This window comes from Botryllus schlosseri, chromosome 14, assembly GCF_051294905.1.
Source record: "Botryllus schlosseri isolate E-star chromosome 14, Bs_hap1, whole genome shotgun sequence".
NCBI classification, from domain to species: domain Eukaryota; kingdom Metazoa; phylum Chordata; class Ascidiacea; order Stolidobranchia; family Styelidae; genus Botryllus; species Botryllus schlosseri.
The window spans coordinates 9,869,857-9,890,672 of NC_137249.1; the positions used below are offsets into that span (position 1 = coordinate 9,869,857).

At 42.0% G+C, this 20,816-nt stretch overlaps 2 protein-coding genes across 3 annotated transcripts in view; one reads left to right on the plus strand and one right to left on the minus strand.

Annotated features, from left to right (window-relative positions):
- LOC145455033 (signal peptide, CUB and EGF-like domain-containing protein 2) overlaps positions 1-20,816 on the plus strand; it is a 169,491-nt gene that overhangs the window by 59,489 nt on the left and 89,186 nt on the right. The window lies entirely within an intron of this gene.
- On the minus strand, positions 668-19,742 carry LOC145456347 (uncharacterized). Of its 2 annotated transcripts, none has more exons than XM_080334417.1 (23): positions 19,490-19,742; positions 19,353-19,423; positions 18,509-18,667; positions 16,680-16,806; positions 15,082-15,214; positions 14,199-14,355; positions 11,918-12,090; positions 11,386-11,573; positions 11,300-11,328; positions 11,163-11,238; positions 10,225-10,349; positions 9,985-10,085; positions 9,145-9,838; positions 8,191-8,272; positions 7,710-7,756; positions 7,592-7,646; positions 6,845-6,954; positions 6,293-6,475; positions 5,537-5,675; positions 5,314-5,428; positions 4,499-4,673; positions 1,674-1,792; positions 668-899 (listed from the first exon to the last, which is right to left on the minus strand). In XM_080334417.1, exons 1-23 carry the CDS (start codon positions 19,575-19,577, stop codon positions 773-775), a joined length of 3,273 nt encoding a protein of 1,090 aa, XP_080190543.1. In that variant the 5' UTR covers positions 19,578-19,742; the 3' UTR covers positions 668-772. The 2 variants fall into 2 exon arrangements, with proteins under 2 accessions (XP_080190543.1, XP_080190544.1); XM_080334418.1 differs by having other exon boundaries at positions 9,994-10,085; positions 19,490-19,741.

The following is a 20,816-nucleotide window of genomic DNA, read 5'->3' on the forward strand; positions in this document are numbered from 1 at the left end:
TGCTTATTGTGTTGTCGATGTGGGGTACTATTTCTCACTCCAGTAAACCCTATCAGAATATTTTCTTTTGAAATTCATTATCTGACCTGTGGTTCTGAAACTAAGTCCGCGGTCTATCAGCAAACCGTGGAAATTGTTGTTTTGTTTGACATATTATGGTAATGTGCGCCACAAATAACTGCAGTGGTGTTCAGTGTTTTTTTTTCGCGCGGACGAGTTCAATCAACCGACAATACGCCGAACCGAGATGAGAAACACCAACCACATCAGTTGGGTAATCCGCCGCCATCGGCATATCAGGGCTCGTCTTTCCCTGCGTTGCTGTTCTTGTGGCGTCTTTACGTATGGATGCAGACGGGCTTCTGTCGATGCGTATGTAAATATACCGCCCTTCATTTTTGGATATATCTGACGGTTGCTAAATTAACCTACCCAACTGATAGGCCTATTTCGGTTGCGTTGCACACTATACCAACATCAGCGGGTTGCATTTATTCAATATTCATCTTTCTTGTTGGTCTCGGGATCAACAATATGCTTAGGTGTCTTGAACCATCAGGCTAGTGACATCAACCAACGACAGCATTTACTCCTCATCAGTCATAGGATTCTGACTACAGGCTATACTACATAACCTATCCCAATTCCCAACAAAGCGACAGGAAAATGCACTATTTCCTTCCTGATCTCAAAAATATGATTGAAACGACGAAAAGGCGACATGATTGCGGTAAGAAAGCGAATAGTAAATGCAGTAACGACGCTACACGATTTACGAGTCGCTGGCGAGGTGACAATCGGTCAAGAAGTCAAAAGCAGTTGATTCCTTGACAGCGTCCACGACATCACACACCGAAACCTCATCTGGAGCGATTCTTTGTAATGTCGACCCGTCGCGCCTGAAAGAGACGCCTCACGGGTTATGTGAGCGGAAAAGGCCAATTCCCACAGTACACAATCGGTCTGCGAACGTGACCCAGATTTACGAAAGCATAATTTCGGCTGCGGCAGGCGAGCGTAGCGCGTCAATCAGAAATTTGTGATGGTAGCAGCTTCAAGACGGTATAAATGGATTCGGAAATGTCGGGACGGATTTGCAATCGGTCCGGGATTATCTAATTGATGGATTTGTAACACCAAATGATTTTCCTGTCATGAAGGAATTCTTTTTCAACCACAGACAACCAGGCGATTGCGCCAACAACCAGAAGTGGTTAAAGCAATCATTGTTACTTAGGGTTGCCATACGTCCTCTTTTAGGATTTGGCCTCTTTTTTGGATTTTTGGAAAGTGTCCTCGGAGGACGCCTAAATGTCCTCTTTTTTGAGAATTTTGGTTAAATGTACGTGGAAATAGGACTGCGATACAGGAAATCGGCGGCCAAGTAACGGACCGACGGGTATTTCTGGACTTGAGCCAGAAAAATGACCGTTTTTTATTAAGTCAACCAACGAAAAATCTCATAGAAAGCCGGTAATTCGGGATTTGAGCCGGAAATATGACCATTTTTCAAGTCTACCGACGACAAAATCCGAGAAAAATTTACCAATTTTTCAGGATTTCAACTTTTCAGATTTCCCAAATACGGTAACCCTATTGTTTCTGAAGTAGAAAAAAAGTTGTAAACATCTACGTCATGCCTACGCACGATGCGATAGGCAAATCCAACAAACCTGGACATTCGTTGGCACAGACACTTCCTCAGCAGCGATTCCATGAACTGCTGCAACGCTTTGGCCAAAACAAAGTGAGTGGACGGCAATCCATCGACAGGGCGCAACCGCACGCCAATCTGAAACCAGACATAAATGGGCGGAGTAAGAAAAATGACCAGGGTCATAACCAAGCCACATGGTCCCGAGTCAAAAGCCAGTTCTTCTTTTTTAGTTTTGAGTCAAAACTTTTGACTCGAGTCAAGTCGAGTTATTTTACCTTCACCACCGAGTCCAAATCAGGGTTCAAAGGTTCGAGCCTGAGTCAAAGCCATTGCGTTCACTGCTCATTTTAGAGTTCAATCCCTTTTTACAACTCCGTTTGATGGATATTGAATGCCTCTATTTTACAAATACCAGTGCAGATAGACGAAATACCAATATTGTGGTAGCTTACTATTCTTCGAAGTTACAACGAAATGCCTGTCTTGGTGGTCGGAGTCTTGAGTCAAACGACTTGGTCAAGTCATGCGTAACGACTCGAGTTCAAGTCAAGTCAATACATTGATTTGGTTCGAGTCATTTTCGTATTTTAGAAAATGACTTAACCCTTTTGCCGCGGGTGGATCCTATAGGATCCATGCACAGTTTTTAACAAACACGCTTCAATCAATTAACGACATCTTGCGTTGTAGTGGTCATAAACGGTTACAGTTATCGTCTATAAATAGATATTGTCAATACGCATACGATGAGCTATATATATTCCATTGACTTATCGCAAAACCTGTTCAGAATGCATATTGAACACAGAAAAACGTTTCCCGCAAAATACAATCTGTAGCTCAGTTCGCCTGAATGAACGCTGCTCTTATAATCCCATGTATCTTTCGGTCTACACGTCGTAAGCAGACACATTTGTCGTTTTAGAGTAGTTGTTGATTGCAAGAGTTCATTGAAACCATAATAACGGAAATTAGTTGGATAGAACACGCTTCAAATTGGTGTGAAATGAAGCAATATTCTGTTACGTGAAAAATGCCGTGCACGTGTGAGCATTGCCGCATAAGGTCGTATACATTCACTTACGATTGCCTAATACTGTTGAATGTCACACACAAAGTTAGATGCAGTCCATAACACTTCAACACGATCAGTATCACGGAGTTTGGTCTTATATGAGTTCCCGACGCCAGTGCTAAACACTGTAGAAATGGGTGTGTAATTTACGCGAGTATACGGTACTCGCGCCTGTAATAACAACACCATACAGACAGTTGAATCATCCGTTTTAGATGTTATAAGAAGTTACAGTAGACTTCAATGAATAGGTGTTGATCATATGCCCATGTACTGACGAACCTGTATCGGACAATCGATGTGTAGAACATGTTTCAAATGGATATGAAATGAAGCAACAAGAGAAATCGCGCGCCGATGAGAAGTGTCAAACAAAGCAATATATTTACTTACGATGGCCTTGTGCAGTCGCAAATTGAACATTTTGTTAGTTATGTACGATCAATAGTATCTATAAGATCAGTAACATGGATTTTGACTCATATAATTAGACCAGGCAAAGCCGAATAAACGCGAATTACAAGGCGCGTAGTCTCTACCGCGATGACGTAATCGACGGCGGCCGTGAATCATGCTTATAACGAAAACCTTCCAGTCTCGTGCGCGCGATTGCGTGAAGTTATCAAGCTCTGTAATGTCTTGTTTGAATGCCGAAATCGATATGTAAGATAACCATGTGGACATTCACCATGGGAAGGATTATGTATCACGTCAGGTGAAAACGAAAAACAAATTTCTCGTTTACTTTTGAGAAATTGCGTAGACTTGTTCAAATATCACCGTCACCTCTCTCGACCGAGCCTTCCGGGTAGCTCAGTTGGTTAGGCGGCTATTTTCTGATCACGGCGATACATTGGACGTCGGTTCAAGTCCGGTCATTCGCATTTTATGAACATTTTGGTTGATGCATTAAAATTTGGCCTGGCGGCCGACCGCGCGAGTAGGGTTAAGTTGAGTCAACAAAATCACGCGACTCGAATCATTACAACCCAGAAAACGACCGAAACGGCAGAGCAGAGGGCAGCACGAGATCAGAGGGGTTCAGTGTCAAAATACTTCTACATATTGGGAGTACTGAAGTAGGAACTTACTCACTTAATCCAGCGCTAATGCTTTAAAACTACTTCTACTCGAATAATCGGAGAAAAACCATTCGCTTTTTACACTTTGGATTATGAAACGTAGAAGGTAGTTTTGGGACAAGCTTGCATCACTTTTTCAGCGAAATTGTCATATGAACCGTGCGAGATCGCCCGTGTTACATGGTTACTGTGTAATGAATATGTATTGGAAGATCGTACTGTCTACTTGTAGTGTCATCGGTAATTTTGTGTTAGTCGTGAAGATGCTTTGATTAAATGAAAAATATTAGCTACCTCCACTAAGTTGCAAAAGGTATGCTAACCTACAACCAAATCTAGCTTTTATAATTACCTACCTATGAACTTTACAGACGCTTTACTTTTTACTTTCACAACTTCTACTAGCAATTGACTAGAAATTGACGGCATCATCTCTATTTCTACTTGAGCAACAGTGCTGACTGTTTCAACCACCCCCGCCGTGTGATAAAGAAAACTCTCAATCGCTAATTTGAAAATCCATCCAAACAATAGTTCACGGCTATTATGAAGATATCATCCGCTATAGAACCACGAAAAGAGAATATCGGAGAGGTGTAAAATGACCATTGTGATTGAAAAATGCCACGATCACTAAAATTTCAACGGGAAATCTAAAAACTCTGCCGTTGGTAGGCCGTTTACCTGCCGCGCCTGCTCGCCGACCATTCCCATTTCAGCGGCAGACAAGAGGGAGGCGAGACGTTCCGGTAATTCGTCGTGTGTGACGTCGCAATGCGCAGACGTTTCTTGCCCGGAACACGAATCGTCGCTCACGGAAGTGACATCGATCGGAGCACACTCTTCTTCTTCAACGGCACTGCAGGTAAGAATAGAAGTTCTACATACAGCAATACGCAGACGTCACATTTCCTCGCGCTAGTTATGGCTACCCCTACGACTTAGCTCATTGTTTCCAATTCAGCAGAGTTATTGCCGTCGAAAAATTTGGATTTCAATAAAATAGTATTTACTGTGGGCACCACTTTAATAAATAATTAACGAATTGGTCACCGTAAATACTATTTTATTCGTAATTCAAATTTTTCGACAGCAATAACTTCGCTTCGACTGGTTGGAATTGAACCAAATTTGGTGAACGTCGTTTCTATAGACAACCTAACACTTTCATGAAGTGAACAGAAAATTTTCAAATTTTTTGTTATTTATTTTTATTTAATAAATAGAAACTTCCTTCTCCTATAGCAATGCGGCTACTGGTTGGAATTGAACCAAATTTGGTGTGTACAAGTAGCCAGTACGATTTGACTAAAAGAGTCATTTTTGAAGAGCCCTACTGTACAAGTCTGCGTCAATCACTTTATCAATATCACGCGGCCATTTCTGCATATTTTTATGAACATTGCGTAGAATCGCGAACCGTTCAAGCCACGGACAAAACGGGAAATCGGCAGCACATGACAATGGCCAGTACTAGCAATTACATTTAGCAACCCAACCTTTTCGGTTCTCCATGTAATTGATCTAGCAATGTCAGCGATGACGTTAACGTACTCTGGGGAGTGACGGCGTCGCTTCCCGTTTTGACGTTTTCGTCGCCGCTTTCCTCGTATTCTGAAACGTATAACAAACAGCCCACTTCAACAACCTTTTCAAGCAAATAAGCGGGCGCTAAAACGCTATACGTGGTGATTATCTAACACAAATACAGAGACGCCTTACCGTCGGTGAAAATGGAAAAACCGTGCTTCAAACACCAGTCCGTGATGAACTTTTTGCTCGGTACGCTGACGGAATCCAGGCAGCGGTGTTTCTCAATCACGTATTTCAGGATCTTACGCACGAGAATTGACCTTTTCAGCTGTGAAACAAAACCAAATGAGATTTCCGTCACTCAACACAAATTTAGTATGCCAAACAAACGGTTCGCGTTCTTTCCGCCGCAGTGCTTTGAATGCCTTTAATACTAGTCATTCGGGGTACAGAACTTCAGAATTACAAAACACTATGTGTTCATATTGTTGACGAAAAGCTTTTAGATTCATTCTCATCAGTAACCAACTTCAAATATTTCAAATTCAGAAATAAATTTAGCGTATTACGGAAATCCGCTACTGACGAGAGAGACCAGAATTATTTTCGTATGCAATACCAAGGTGCTTTGATGATGGAGATGCGATACAACCCGTCAGGTAAGGTTATTTAATCTGCACCACACCACAATTATTAGTCTTCCCCTCCGGGCTATCCTGGAACTCTGAGTGACCCACCGATTAAGAAGCACTACGCACTAGCATTACGCTATCGCACTCGGTCAGTCGAAAAGTTTTCAGTGAATAAATTAACAGTATGAAGAACATATTCCTACGTGCCTTTCATACCCTTCAGAGTATCTCAAAGAGCAATTTTGCCCAGTCCCAGTTACAAATCAGCGTAACGATCAAAACGCAAGAATCCGACAAACCAAAAAAAGCTCACCTCGGAAGCCCTCTGCTTCCCTACGTTCCAATCCAAAAACTCAGGCTCAGACGTGGCGCAAAAAGGAAAATTAACGACGTCGCGTTCTTCTCTGACCAACGGCACCTTTTTCACGATCAGCAACAAAAGTTCGTCAAGCGTTGCGGGGGTATTTTCAGACGGCGCGACGCTGTCGCCGATAACCTGTGATGCGGAGAGAAGTGTCAAAGTAGCCATCGTTAGCACTCAAAATAAAGTAGAAGTAACGCTGTAAAGCTCCACACAAGTACAAGTAGCAAACTCCGAGTGAGCAAAAAAGTAGGAATTCTAAGCCTAGTTTTGCTTAAAAACGCAAACACTACGAGAAATTAGTCTAAAACATAACCACATTAGTGCAAGCAGTCAAAACCTACTTGAGTACTTCCAAAAAGTAGTGTTTGTTACTATTCACCTCTGAACTATAATAATAGAGTACGCCAGTTCGAAACGGAATTACACTTACGCTTACAGTCGCGCGGCCAGCCTAGCAAAACCTATGGTTCGATTGAACGGGAGCTTATTTTATTCTATCACCTGGTGCATCGGTCCAGATTTCGCGACTGTCGCTTCCTTGCCGTTCTCTTTGGAAGCGCCGTCTTGTTTCTGCTTCGTCGACTTCACGTTCGAGTTCACATCCCTTTTACCTGAATGTCGTGACCATGCCCGATAAATGAAATGCTCACGATGTCGCGAACGTATCATCAAATGCAGGAAATGTTTTAGACCCAACTCGACTATCTCAAGTGTCGTTCCATTGCCTTGCAGGTAGGCGTGGGCAAAACGATTTTGAGTGCTAGAAACCGAATTGAGTATGGTCAGAAAACACTACATTTCTTCAATGTGGTGTAATTGCCGTTGTATACTTTTCGGTGTTGCAGGTTTGTTTTAGCTCTTCAAGTCATTGATATTGTTACGACGCCATAACAAGTGGTACCCGTATATTTTACTCGGCATTTAATACTCGATTCAGGATTGCGTGAAAAGTAACCATGACCAGCCTTAGTAGTGAAATTGTGGGTTGATATGCCTGTGTAGAGCTTCCAATTTTTTTAGAGATGGGCCATCGGGCTGGTAAATATCAGGATGTAGCCAATGGAAAATCACAAGGCAAACACAATGCCATATTATCGGGACAAATGAAAGACAGTGGGATAGCTGGGTTGGTAAGAATCTTATGCATACCGGTATTTTCCTGATCGATTTACAGAAATATCAACAAAAATCTACATTTAAATCAATTAGAAAAGCGGCATTCATCTGAACCAATAAATCGTATATTACCTTTGTACTTGCCCCCACTCAAAGAGATTTCACTCCAACCAGCAGGATTTTTGACCTGGGAATAATGAAATAAAACCGTGATCGCCTTGATTTCAGGTCAAGACCAAAGAAAACGTACCTTAATGTCGCTTCCGCTCGTTGTGATAACGTTTGTCTTTATATCAACTGTGAAATGCGACAAAACGACTAATTAAAGACTGAAAATATGAGAAGAAATACAAAAGCCACAGATTTGCTGTCGACAGGTTACAGGTATTGCACGGCTGTACTCTATTATAACAAAGTCATACATACCCACTTCTACTGGAGCTTTATCTGCCTCAAGTGTTTGAAAGAGGCCCTTTTAAACTTTGTGAAGTTGTCAGGCCAGAGACTTTTACGCTGGGTTATTACATCTGATCATGCTGAGTTAGGTATACAGCAAGTTCACTACCAAAAAGGAGCCCTAGATTACTAATATCACAGCCTATCGGGTAACATACGCACACTTTGTCATCTAGAGCTCGGAGACTGACATTCACGAACTTTGATTATGTGAACGAATTGGAAAATCGAATTCTCATTATTCGGTAGACCATAGACACAGCTCAAGTACTAACCAGCTCTCGGGTCTGCCTTCGGCGCAAGCCTGATACTTCCAGATGACAACGCATTCTGTAACGCTTGCAGAGATATCGCCGTCTGAAACACAAAAGTTTAAATTGAATAATCATTTCGCTGCGGATTGCACGGTCACAAAATTCTCTCATGATAGTGTGATACACAAATATTTTCAAATATAAGAATATAACTGAAGATGGCGAATCAACTCGTCTCATACAGCCATACTGATTGCAAGGGACATTTAGCAACTAGAAAAAATTCCACGTGCTCAAGTGTCATAAGACAGCGAAAAACTTCAAACTGCCAATTATATATTATCGATGCCTTGTCAGTAACCGATTAATGTGTGGTAAATAAAGAAGTATAAACAGATCACGACAAACAGAATACCGCGAGGCACACATCAATAATTCGCCGCCCGATTTCTGGCTTTCATTCTCAAGAAGCTTGAAGCCTACCAACGACGCAATATGCAATTTTCGCATTGAACAGTAAGGACGCACAGGTACGTCTAGGGCTATAGAGTCAAGTTTCATTAAATTTTCTGTTGATGGGTATCAGAAATTTTGTAATGCCCTTCAGAGTCGGAGTCGGAGTTTGTTAAAATGCACGGACTCCAATTCCAACTACTTCAAAACCGAGTCAAACAGGCTAACTGCTACCAAACTGTGCCTTTGCAATTACAGAAGTTTTGAAGTCTTTCACGCGGGCAAACTTTCACTTAAAGGTCGTCGTCGCAATATTTTTCAGATTAAAATGTAGGCCGATCTACTCGGTAATAATAATATTAATAAATAACTAAAAATGTAATGGGTACATTTTACATGACTGTTGGAGTAAGAGTTTTGGGAAGAAAATGCTTGGAGTCGGTTTGAAGCTTCCCAAGACGGAGGTAAAGCGAACCGACTCCACAGCCCAGAGCACGACTCATAAACCATACCATTGCTTACCGCTGGCTTCGCCTTCGAAACACCCCCAGTTGGGGTGATGATGTGCAGCTGGGTGAGTGGGGTCGGCGACTTGCTACCGCCCGCCTTATTGCTCTTCACCGTAGCGATCCTGGGAGTCGCCAAGTCCGCCGACACGCTACGCTTCTGCCTCATTTTGGCAGCGCCGTGCCCGCCAAAATTCAGAATGTTAATGGAAAACGCGGGCGGGACGCCCCTAGACGGGTTGCCCACTTTCAGCACGAGCGGCTTTGCGGACCGGCCTGGCCCGGCCGACAGTATCGTAGACAAGGGCACGGCGGGTCGCGAGTCTCGCGTTTCTTTGTCGCCATCGACACGTTTCCGAGACAACACAATCGTCTTCCCCCCTGATTGACGGGGTCCCGGTATCGATTTTGGCGTCGTGAAAGCCGGGTCCTTGCTGCTTGCGGTCTTGGCGGCGACCGAAGACACTTTGACGTTGATGGCGGGGCTGATTGATATCGCAGATTTTATAAGTTCTGAAGCGGGCTGCTTGGGAAATCCGTCACTGTCAGACGCCGATCTCATCCTGAATACGGCCTCTTGGGGCAGCATGATCACGGGTGGCTTCGATGCTTTCGAGTCCGAGTCTGTCACTACATCTGGATCGGTTTTCGAGGATTGAGAAGGGTCTTGGATAACTTCTTGCTTTACAGAAATGACTTCCGACTCCGAGCTGTAGCGAAACACGGGCAGAGTAAATTCCTATCGCTGGGCTCAACGATTCGAGTTCTCAAAACCGAATTGAGCAAGACGTTGTCATAAACGTCTAATGTATTTGACAAGGACTGTAATCTAACCATACGAAAGTATACAATCTACCCGACGAACCTTGGTGGCTTGCCGTCATCACTGACATCTGGAGATTTCACACTCTTTGCAGGCGTCTGCACGTTTGCACCTTTCAAAGCGGAATCCGGACTCTGTTGCAAATATGTGGACTGAAGCAGGGATATGCAAACTGCCAAGTACTGCAGTATTTCATCAAGTATTATCAAACTCGAGGCCGGAGCCGAATTTCATTTCCGTTGGGGGTCTAGCGCGATAAACAAATACACTTACAAAGTCAATCTTTCTCTTCCTTCTACGTTTGGCTGGGGTGCTCTTGTGAGTGTCAGTTTCGGAAGCGCCTTCCTTCCTGTTTTGAGGGGTGCTGGTGTCCGTGAATACCGGCATCTCATCCCGCGCTGGAAATTTGAAAGTTTACGAATACCTGCTGCATGTCGCACATTAATCACGATAAAAGGCGGACCAAGACCGATTAAGAATAAAAAATAAAAATAAATTCGACTCAATTACAAACAGTAGAAGCTGAGTTGATCGAGTTTTTTTACGATAATTCTTGGATTATCCACCGATCAAGGATAATCCCCGAATTATCAAAAAAAAACTTGTTTGTTTTGCATCGTCTTTGAAGACAGCGCAACAAGCTTATGGGGTTGACAAAAAAATTTGAAAAAAAATTCATTTGCATTTGTGGGTAAACTCAAAATTTTCAAACTCTACGAAATCAGCGATGATTGGTCGGAATGAATTCAAATTTGGTGTGCGTCGTTTTTCAAGGCAAATTAACGATTCAATCACGGAGCCAGCAAGATTCCGGAAAAAAGGTTTTTTTTTGAACAGCCCTAGTGGTCGAAGTACACCGCGTTGATACTGGAGTAGAAACACCTTCAACTCAATTAAAGGTAGAAGTAGAAAAAGGTACCAAAGTACTCAAGTAGCTTCAAAAAGTAGATCTTGTCGTGGGATCGCATACTTTAACTGAGTAGCATTAACAGAAGCACTGTGAAAACACAACCTATTTGACTAAATAGGGCAATGCGCAGGTAGACAGAATATACTAGAGCACTCCGAAAAAGTAGAAGTAGTCCATTACTGACTATATCCGCGACTACCCACTCCCAAAAATATTCTCTGGCCACCCAGGCGCGCATAAGAAACATATAATCATCAGCGTCAGAAAAACTGAGCAGTCCAGAGTTGAAACAGTGCCACACCTGCGTCCATCTTTCTTTTCCTCCCGTCACCGTCGTGATTTTCAAGTTCCTGATTTTCAGTGGAATTTATGCTGCTCTGTAACAACATAAGTATAAAAACACAAACCAAGTCGCATCAGTGCCAATCTAATCATTACCGCAGATTCCGCTGCGACACCGTTCTTATCTGCCAATCGAAAAGGACAATAAGTACAGATTACCCGGGAATATATCATGAGCCTACTTGTGCCAGAACTGTCCATATCCATCGCTATTTTTGACACGGCTGCGTCTTCTTTTCCGTCACTGCCTATTGGAATATGCGTCAGCTCGCTCTCTAGGATATCGGTAGGGCTTTTTTGAACGCTGGTTTCGTCCAGTTCCACTTCGCATACGGTTTCGGCGCCGAGAGTTTGCAAGCCGGTGTACGTTCTGAAGTGAAGCCACAATTTTGAACTTTCCAATCGGAATCACAGAGAAATTCCTCTTGGAAGTACAGAACTTCGATATACCATTGAATCATATAGTCATATGGAAATTAACCCGAATATTTTCGGCTGACACTCATCGACTGGGCGTAATCATCAGCAACTAGTAAACAATTGAAAGGAACATTGTAAAAATACTCGTCAGGGGTAATCGTCGACAGTAGTAGTGAATTGAAAACATGCAATGTTCTTTTCAATTGTCTTATAGTTGCTGATGATTACCCCCAGGTGACAGCCAAAAATATACGGGTTTATTCCAATATTCAATAATTTGAATATTTTTAGTACCTGTCGAGTTTCAGCCCGTGGATGATGTCGACAGGACGAGCCCGGCGGTCGCAAAAATGGATCTGAACCCGGATCGGAAACTCCCCCCAGCCACGCCGAGTCAGATGAAACGGCGACTCGGCGACTTCGACGATATCGTGGGGGCGGTACGAGGGATGCAGGAAGAACCATACCTGACACAAAAAACAACAACAAAAGATTAGTCCCTGACATTAAGAATCGCGTCGGTAGGAAACAATGAGTTATTCAAACAGAAGATCTGCTCGCCATTGCTTTTTAGTTATTATGAACAGAGGTGGTCAGTAACAAAGTACGGTACTTCTAGTTTTTCAGAGTATCCGAGTAAATTTTGCATACCGTAAACCGGGGTAACTTTGGACTTGAGGGTAACTTTGGACACTAAGCAGTAAAAGATTTAAATGGTTATTGATGGAAAAGGGTTGTCGCTGGATGTCCAATTCTTTTTTCTGAGGCAAGAGTACCACAAGTAGTGTCAATAAAAGATGGATTCCTTTCACTACCAGTTAAACTTGACCCAACATTGATGATTAAATGGCGGGGGTCAATTTCATCAAAATTGATGGCCATTAAACTTCTTACAACCAAACATAGATAGCATGTGATTCATAGATTCAAAACTTGGCAGCAGAGACCTCTAACTAGTCTTAATCCATGGCAAAAATCTCAGTGGGCTCACCCTTAGATCAATACAAGAAAATGTGATGTCCAAAGTTGCCCCGTCAAATTTTATCAGAACGGGGCAACTTTGGACAGTGAAAAACGTGATATTGAGAGCTCTGGAAAGTGGCTGCTTCATCTGTCTTAAAGTGTATCGTCAACTATAGTCCTTATGACCGGTCTGATGGCTTTTTAAAATGGAATGAGAAGGTCAACAAATTAAGAGTTTACAAAAATATGAAAAATGGGTAGGCAATGAGCTGAGAGATTGTAATCGGGCGTAAGCTACTTCAAAAACTTATCACATACTCCTAAAGATGAGCCTGCTGAATATGGGATATCGTAAATTATGACAAATATATCCATCAGAGGACATAAGAAAGGGAAAGTGATTCTTTTAAAGAACATAACATATTTGAAATCGGCAATAATTCACGGTAACATGCTTAATGTTTGCTGTCGATTGCTGACACTGCCAGTGGGATACCCCTCATCACCATATGTTATTTATAAGTCCCAATTGGTGAGGGCATGAGGGAAAATTGAGATAAGGGATGACTAAGGGGGCATTACCCTTCATAAACTATCTAATTTTTGTTTTTTTGGGGGGTGTGGATTAGGTAAAAATCATGCAATAGGCCAGACATAAACTATTTTGTTTCAGTTTTAGCCACTGCTCTCATCAACTCTTAACAAATAAGCCTCATTTACTAGGTTTCATAAACAATAGAGTGTAAAGGCATACAAAAAAATACATTGTATAAAGTTACCCCACATGCAGGGGTAACTTTGGACACGGAAAATTTACGAAAATAAGGTAGCCTACTTATTTATGATCATGAAGATTTTGGATTAGGTTATTCTAATCTTTGCTCCATGACCCAAGAAAAACACAAAACTTGCCTCCCCTACACCCTGGCACTTCCAAGATACAAAGCGGAATTGTTGAAAATTGTCCAAAGTTACCCCGGTTTACGGTACTTGCACTGCTTACTCTAGTAGTTATGCTTTGGACTAGTTTTTCTTCTACATCAACAGATTTTCAGGCAAGATTACGTACTTTTCCCATTTTGGATTTTAAAAAGTAGAAAGGTTTCAGGATGAAACAGTTCAAGTATTACAATAACTGATCACCTTTTGAAGATCACATCTATTTTTAGTGTTATTAGCTCTAGTCGCGATTATATCTATTTTTTAATCTCTAAAGCAGCAGTACCCCCAAATGCCGATTACCTGCGAAATATATGATACTCCTCAACCAAATCAACTTTTTGAAAGTAAGTGCTTTGAGCCGTTTTCTCTTAATTTCTACTTCCACTTGAAGCAGTGTTAACTTGTCTTGGACATTGCTACTTCTACTCGCCAGTAGAAATTTACAGCATCATTTCTACTTGAGTAACAAAGCAAACTACTTTCCCCAACTCTGATTATATCAGTGATTGAGCGTAAAGACACCAGCAAATAACGCGAGACTACAAGTGACGTTAACCTTGCTATGGCGACGATACATGTAAGATGAAGATCCAGCATAAACAAGCACTGATCCCGTCCGGCCGGATAATCTGTGACCCCCGACTGTAGTAGATAGCCCGCATAACATTACCTTTCTGACGAAATTATCGATTCTTGGATTTTCCTTATCTCCGCGCACGTACACCATCCACTTGTGGGTGGACTTGTCCGAAGTTTCTCTCTGGTCGTTCGGTATGTACTTGGAGACATTACCCACAATGATCGTCTTTTTCACTCTGTGACGGCCTCTGAACAATTCCAAGGTTTTCCCGGTGAGACAAATCAATAAACGGGAATGTATCTCACTAAAAGTACAATGCTTGATGGGTGAGGGGGAAACGGGGTTACACCTTGGCATGTCGCTATAAAATTTATAAATATTGGTCAGAAAATGACAAACGCATCCCTAGGAAAGATTCTGTTGGCGTTCAAGTAACGATCCTGTGACAAACACACCTAAAACGCAATGAATATTATAACGTCCACAAAAAACATGTATACATGCAGGCTATGTATGTGTTAATGTGTATACTAGCGCAAGGACTCTGAAATTGCTTATTAATATGAATGATTACAGAAGAACGATGTATTCTACACTAGAGAGTATGGAGATTAACACTGAACTACAAATGACACAGTCCAACCACACACAAAAGGGGATTTCCTTTGAAAAATCAATTTCCCAGCGCACCTACATACACACTAACTACGCATCTATAAATTAGTCTTTCTGAGGCAATATTTGCAAAATCTGCTCACGTACATTACATGTCACACAGCTAATGCAAACTTTGAAAGTGTGACATTATAGACACAGACGATTGGCATAATAGGTCGACACCGAAATTCAAACCTGTCAAAATCAGCATGAATAGAATGACTCAGAAATAGGCACGGATCCGGATGTAAACATGCCATATCTATTCATTCATGATGTCACGGCATATAAATAAACGCCGGCACCTTGGCCTTACCCCAGTGTTTGCTTTGCCTTGATGTCTTCGGCTGGCTGAGGCAGGCCTTCATCAACGTCACATTTGTCATCATCTAGAATCGATTGATCCTGCAATTTGCGATCTTCCACGCTATCGTTAACATTAGATGAATCTGTGAAGAGTATAGATAGATTCGTCAGCATAGATTCGGTGGCACGTTACAACGCGGTGTATCCATAGTGACATTTGGATTATGAAATGAGTTATGACTAGGGCAAGTTTTTGCAACTTTTTTTTTATAGCTTCCGGCAGCTTCCTAACAGTGTTGGGATGACTCGAGTCATGACTTGACTCGAGTCAGACTCGAGTCACTATTTTCGTTCATCGATTCAAAATCAATGACCACTCCGATCTGTATTTCAGACAGCTGCAAAATGCAATGACGAAACCGTGCCTCATAATTCGAAAAGCCAACTTGACTTGAATTGTGACTTGACTCGTGACTTGACTTGACTTGACTCGACTTGACTCGAGTCACCTCCAAAAATCGAGTGACTTGACTTGACTCGAGTCACCTTCGAAAATCGATTGACTTGACTTGACTCGAGTCAAAATGTGCAATGACTCGAAATGACTCGTGACTCGAAGGTAGTGACTTGAACCCCAACACTGCTTCCTAAATACTCGGAAGATATGTAGAATGCTGTTTTAAGCTGTTTAAAGGAATCTTATAGTGTAACTTTTTGCAACTTTTTCGATTTTTCATGACAGTTTTTTCAATATATCATGCAACCAACTTTTTACTGGAAATATTTGGCAGTATATGTCACTATTTTTTAAGAATTTTGGCGAAATACACGGCCAAATTCGACTGAAATACCGTAAATCAGCACCGAAGTAATGCTCTTTCAGGTATTTCGGGAGCTGAGCCGGATAGTTAATTTTTTTTCAGTGAACCAATGGAGAATGTGGATGGAAAACTATATTTCGGGAGTGGAACTGGGAAGTTGACCTTTTTTTTTAGTCAACCGAGCAAAATGTGGTCTTTTGGTGCAGCTTTTGTGAAAAAATAAATGCAACTTTTGTCAAAAATAAATGCAACTTTCCACGGATTTACCTGCAACAAAAACTTGCCCCAGTTATGACGTAGCTGGCGCACACTGCACATGGGACGAAAGGAAGGAGACATAGTAGTAGGCCTACTTGACTGAACTGAGTGTAGCAAAGCATGAGTAACTTCCTTAAATCAACTACTCGAGTGGTAGTAGAAGGCGAAGGACTTCAGAATGATTCAACTTATACAATCGGAACATATTTGATTACATATCTGTAAACACTAGGAGAGTTGTATACACATATTCGAGACTTTGTGATCATCATGCAGTACCAAAACTATGCATTGTGGGCTTAGGTCATAATCTCACTCAAAACACCTGACTGATCCATAAACTCCGACTATTTGGCAAATACAAAGTAAAATCTTGTGTACCTTTAGCAGAACGATGGGACACATGTACAGGACGAAGGAACATAATAAGAGTATCATAATCAAGTAGAAACACTGCACTATTATTATGTTCAGTAAGGGGTATTTATTGTACGTAGATTTATCAGAAATTGTAATGTAGGCTGCTAACCTAATTGCGAAGCAACAGAATTGTCAACTTCATCAGATCCTGTTTCTTTTTCTACTGCCTCCATCGGAGCTGTGACCGGGGCAGGGTTCTTACTCATCACTGCAGTGACCGCCCTCCGCAAAACATTCTGGAAATAGACAAATAACCCACAATGTCACAAAGCAGTTCAAGGATTCTCATAGCCCTTTGGACCTTTCTGCTAGGCTATTTCGTATCACATTGATTCATGTGTGATAAATGTAAAATACATCATTGAAGTTGAAGTAAGGTTTTACTTTGTCCCAATCGTAAATTTTGGTCTCGCTAGAGGAAGTCTACTGGTAGCATCTCAGAATATACAAGTTGTGTACGAGCAAAAGACTGGTTAGCCTAAAGCTGCTATACTACCAGGAATTTGTTGTTCTACGTAGCAAATGCATGGCAATCCTGTCATCACACCATGGCTATGCAGGAACTCGAACTTTATTTTTTTTCAAAACATTTCTGGATCATCTTGCAACAGCTACCATGACTAATGTAAACTATTCTGGCAGAGGCTCAATTGAGCGCTTGGAGAAAAAATACTAAATACAGAATTATGCATACAGGCGCGTAGCCAGCCGAAAAATAAGGGAGGGGTTTGAAATAAGAGGGGGGGTTCGATTTTTTTCGAATTTAGTATCGTAGCATCGATTCATTAGGGTTAAGTACATGCGATGCGTAAATAACGATTATACAACATCCCCGTGTTCGCGATTATAGGCGTATGATAAGCTTGTCGACGAGTCCGGAAGTGCCGTTAATTAGCGACTCCCTGATCTGTCGTGAACAATGAAATACGCACGCGTCGAACATTTGAATACGCGCGCGCTTATCAACGCGTCGAACAATTAAATTCGCGCGCGTCCAACAATTAAATACGCCCGCTCATCAATGCGTCTTGTGTCTTACGTAGCATCGAGATTTGCGCAAGTAAAAATGTACGAGTCTTTATCCGTGCTATAATGACGCCGATTTCAGGTGGTTCAAACCTTACCTCTTTTATAACTCAAGCCTACAAGACTATAACTGAAGACTAGTGGAAATCAATTACGCATGTGCGCACGCGTCGAACATGATTGCGGACATTCGATGTCATTCGGTTACAAGATGTCACTCTTTAATCACAATCGCTAATCAGCATATACTTAATAGCATTTTATCCAAGCCATCGAGAAATAGGAGCCAAAGCATGGTATGCCCAAGAAGCGGTAGTTAGGCTAGCGATATCTTTAGTACTAGGTCTATTGCAGATGCGATTGTGTAGGCCAGCGAAGATATCGTGCACTCTAAGCCAATGCAGATGTGATTGTGAAGGCCAGTGACGATATCGTGCGCACAGGGCCTATTGCAGATGTGATTATTCAAGCCAGCGGAATTTAGGCTTGTTGGAGACGCGGTAAATCAGGCTAGTAATGATTACCGAATGCGCGACAATGAATGACCTGATTTCGCAATCATCTCAGCGGGAGATCGTGTCGCGTTACATTGTGCAGTGCAATGCGCACAGACGGCTAATTAGCAACACGCCTTTCGTTAATTGGCCGCATGCAATACTGATAATACGACTTATTGAATTGCAACCGAGTATTAGCGTCAGAGCGGTCATTTAAATAGGGCGAGGTTTCGCGTTAAAGGAGGGGGTTTCGCGTTTCTAAAGGAGTGGGTTTCGACCCCCGAAACCCCCCCTCTGGCTACGCGCCTGTATGCATAACCCCGACTTCTGCGTAATGTACCAAAACGGTTGGTACAAAAACAAAAGTCCTAGAGCGGCCTTGTCAGTAACCCAATCGTAATTAAACGAGCCGTACTTGTATAGCGGGATGTTGAGACGCTCCAGATCCCGGTCCCTTTGCACCGGATTTGGTGAAACTTTTTGCGTAATAGCTAGCAACGACGCAGGCCCGCAATCGATCCATGATGTGGCGAGCTTGCGAAAGTCGTTCGTTGATGAGAGCAAGTTCATTTTCCTGCAAATGCAACGTCAGAAGATAATACATATCTTGTAGGCCTACTTTAAACCAACTGCTGAACATAACTGGAAACAATATAATGTAGTTTAGTATACGAATCTTGATTACATATATTAGAGCCTGATAATGCTGCGATTTTCACATAACCGAATGATAGAAACAATGGATGTAAAACTAAAACGATACCGTAACCAACACTTGAACGCTACTATCGATACCGAAATTATGAATATTTACTGTCCAATTTCATCAATGTCCTGCAGGTAATAAAGCAGAATTTGCAAGTTTTGTCGGTTCTAAAATGTCTGTGTGCTTGGCCAGAAGATTATATGGGCACAAGTCAATTATCAGTTATCACAAACAAACAGTATAGGCGATAAACGATTTTACAGTATTGGTCTCAAAGGCTTCAAGTTCAAGTTTTTCTCGTTTTGCTAATGGAGGAATTTCTTTGTAATCCATGGCAACTTGAAATATCAAATATGTTGTGCAGGAATCTGAGGAATGATATACCTGCACCTGCACAAGCCTCACTTCTACAATAGTTACGTCAATGTCTTGCAGGTATTATTGCAGGTTTTGCGGATCTTTCAGTGTCTCAAAAGATGACATTTGAAGTAAGAAGAGGCATGCATAATTCAATTATAATAATTTCACACTGAACGTAGAATGTGCAACTCACACGAATTTCTATTTCTTTGTCAAACTGTTCAGTAAGGATGCTCTTTATTCTTTCCACGACTTCTTCCCGTGCTGAATAGCATAATACATTTATCGTTAAACCCGGAAAAGATAAGTCTGAAAACGGCGAACGATTACCCGAATTTTCTGCATCCGATGGATTGACAGACACTTCTTCAGGTGATTTGTCCACATCAAAGGATACGTAGTCAGGATCTACATCCATTTCATCAGGGTAAATCTTATCAAGTACTCGTTGTTCCGACTATATCAAGAAAATCCCGGAGGAAAATTGCTAAAGTAAATTATGAACTCAGTTACTCCTCCGCGGTTGCTTGATGCACTGATTTGCCGCCGTCACTTTCGTGCAACCATATCCGGATAAACAGCCGACGGATGGCTCCGGATGACAAAAGGAGAGGGGAGAGAGAGAGAAAGAGAGAGAGAGGGAGAAGAGAGAGAGAAAAAGAGCAATGCTCATGTGGTCTCGGAGAAGAATGAAAGGGGATGAATATATATAAACATGAAAGCATTCAGTTTTCCATGGTACGAGACTGCGATACAATTACAGAATCTTGTCTTCGATCGATAAATCTAGGCTATGGCTTGTTGGTATTTACTATTTACTTTACTCTGGGTTACCATATGCAGATATGATTTGTCCTCCCTTTCCAGGAAATCGAAAATGTCCTCTGAGGACGCCAAAATGTCCTCCTTTTTCATAATCAGTCCTCCTTTATAGCGTTGACAGTCAGGGGACATAAATGGTGCGAAAATTGCAATGCGGACGTTTGAGCAATGCGGAGGTTCGGGAGTAAGACTTGAAAATGCCCCTCTTTTTTGTAAGTCAACACACCACCAGTGAGTAAATCGGGAGTCGAGTCGGAGAGATAACTTTTTTCTCTCTAAAATATGCTGGAACTGTAGTGTGGCACAGCTAGCATCTCGCCAGCTATCCGACAGTCGTCGAGCATGTCCGTTGTCCAGTGTCCACATTAAAATCGAAATACAAGCAATTTCTACTGAATCAACGCTAGTCAGCCCTCAAGCTCCTCTGGAAATTGACAGATGCATTGTATGTGCTGACTATTGGGTGAAAATTCGAAACGATCGTGTAGCAGGCTATACTCTTTACACGTAAATAGGCCTACTAGCCCGTCCTCAAGATTACCTGACCACGACCTGACCTATCGATCTCGCCTTCCATGACATGCCACCCCATTTTTGTCCATTGCCTTTTTCTATACTATCTTCTTTTACTTCTCATTCAGTGTGCGTGCCTCCTCTTTACATCGCTTAAGGCTTAGGCGAAGGTGGGTGTCTGATTCCTAACACTACTCCAAGTCGTTTCGACACCTTCCTATCTTTTCATTGTATCGCATTTTTGTGGTGTATTGAACTGATCAAAATTAATTGCCAATAAACTAGAGTTACCATACGATATACGTCCTGTTTTAAGAGGATT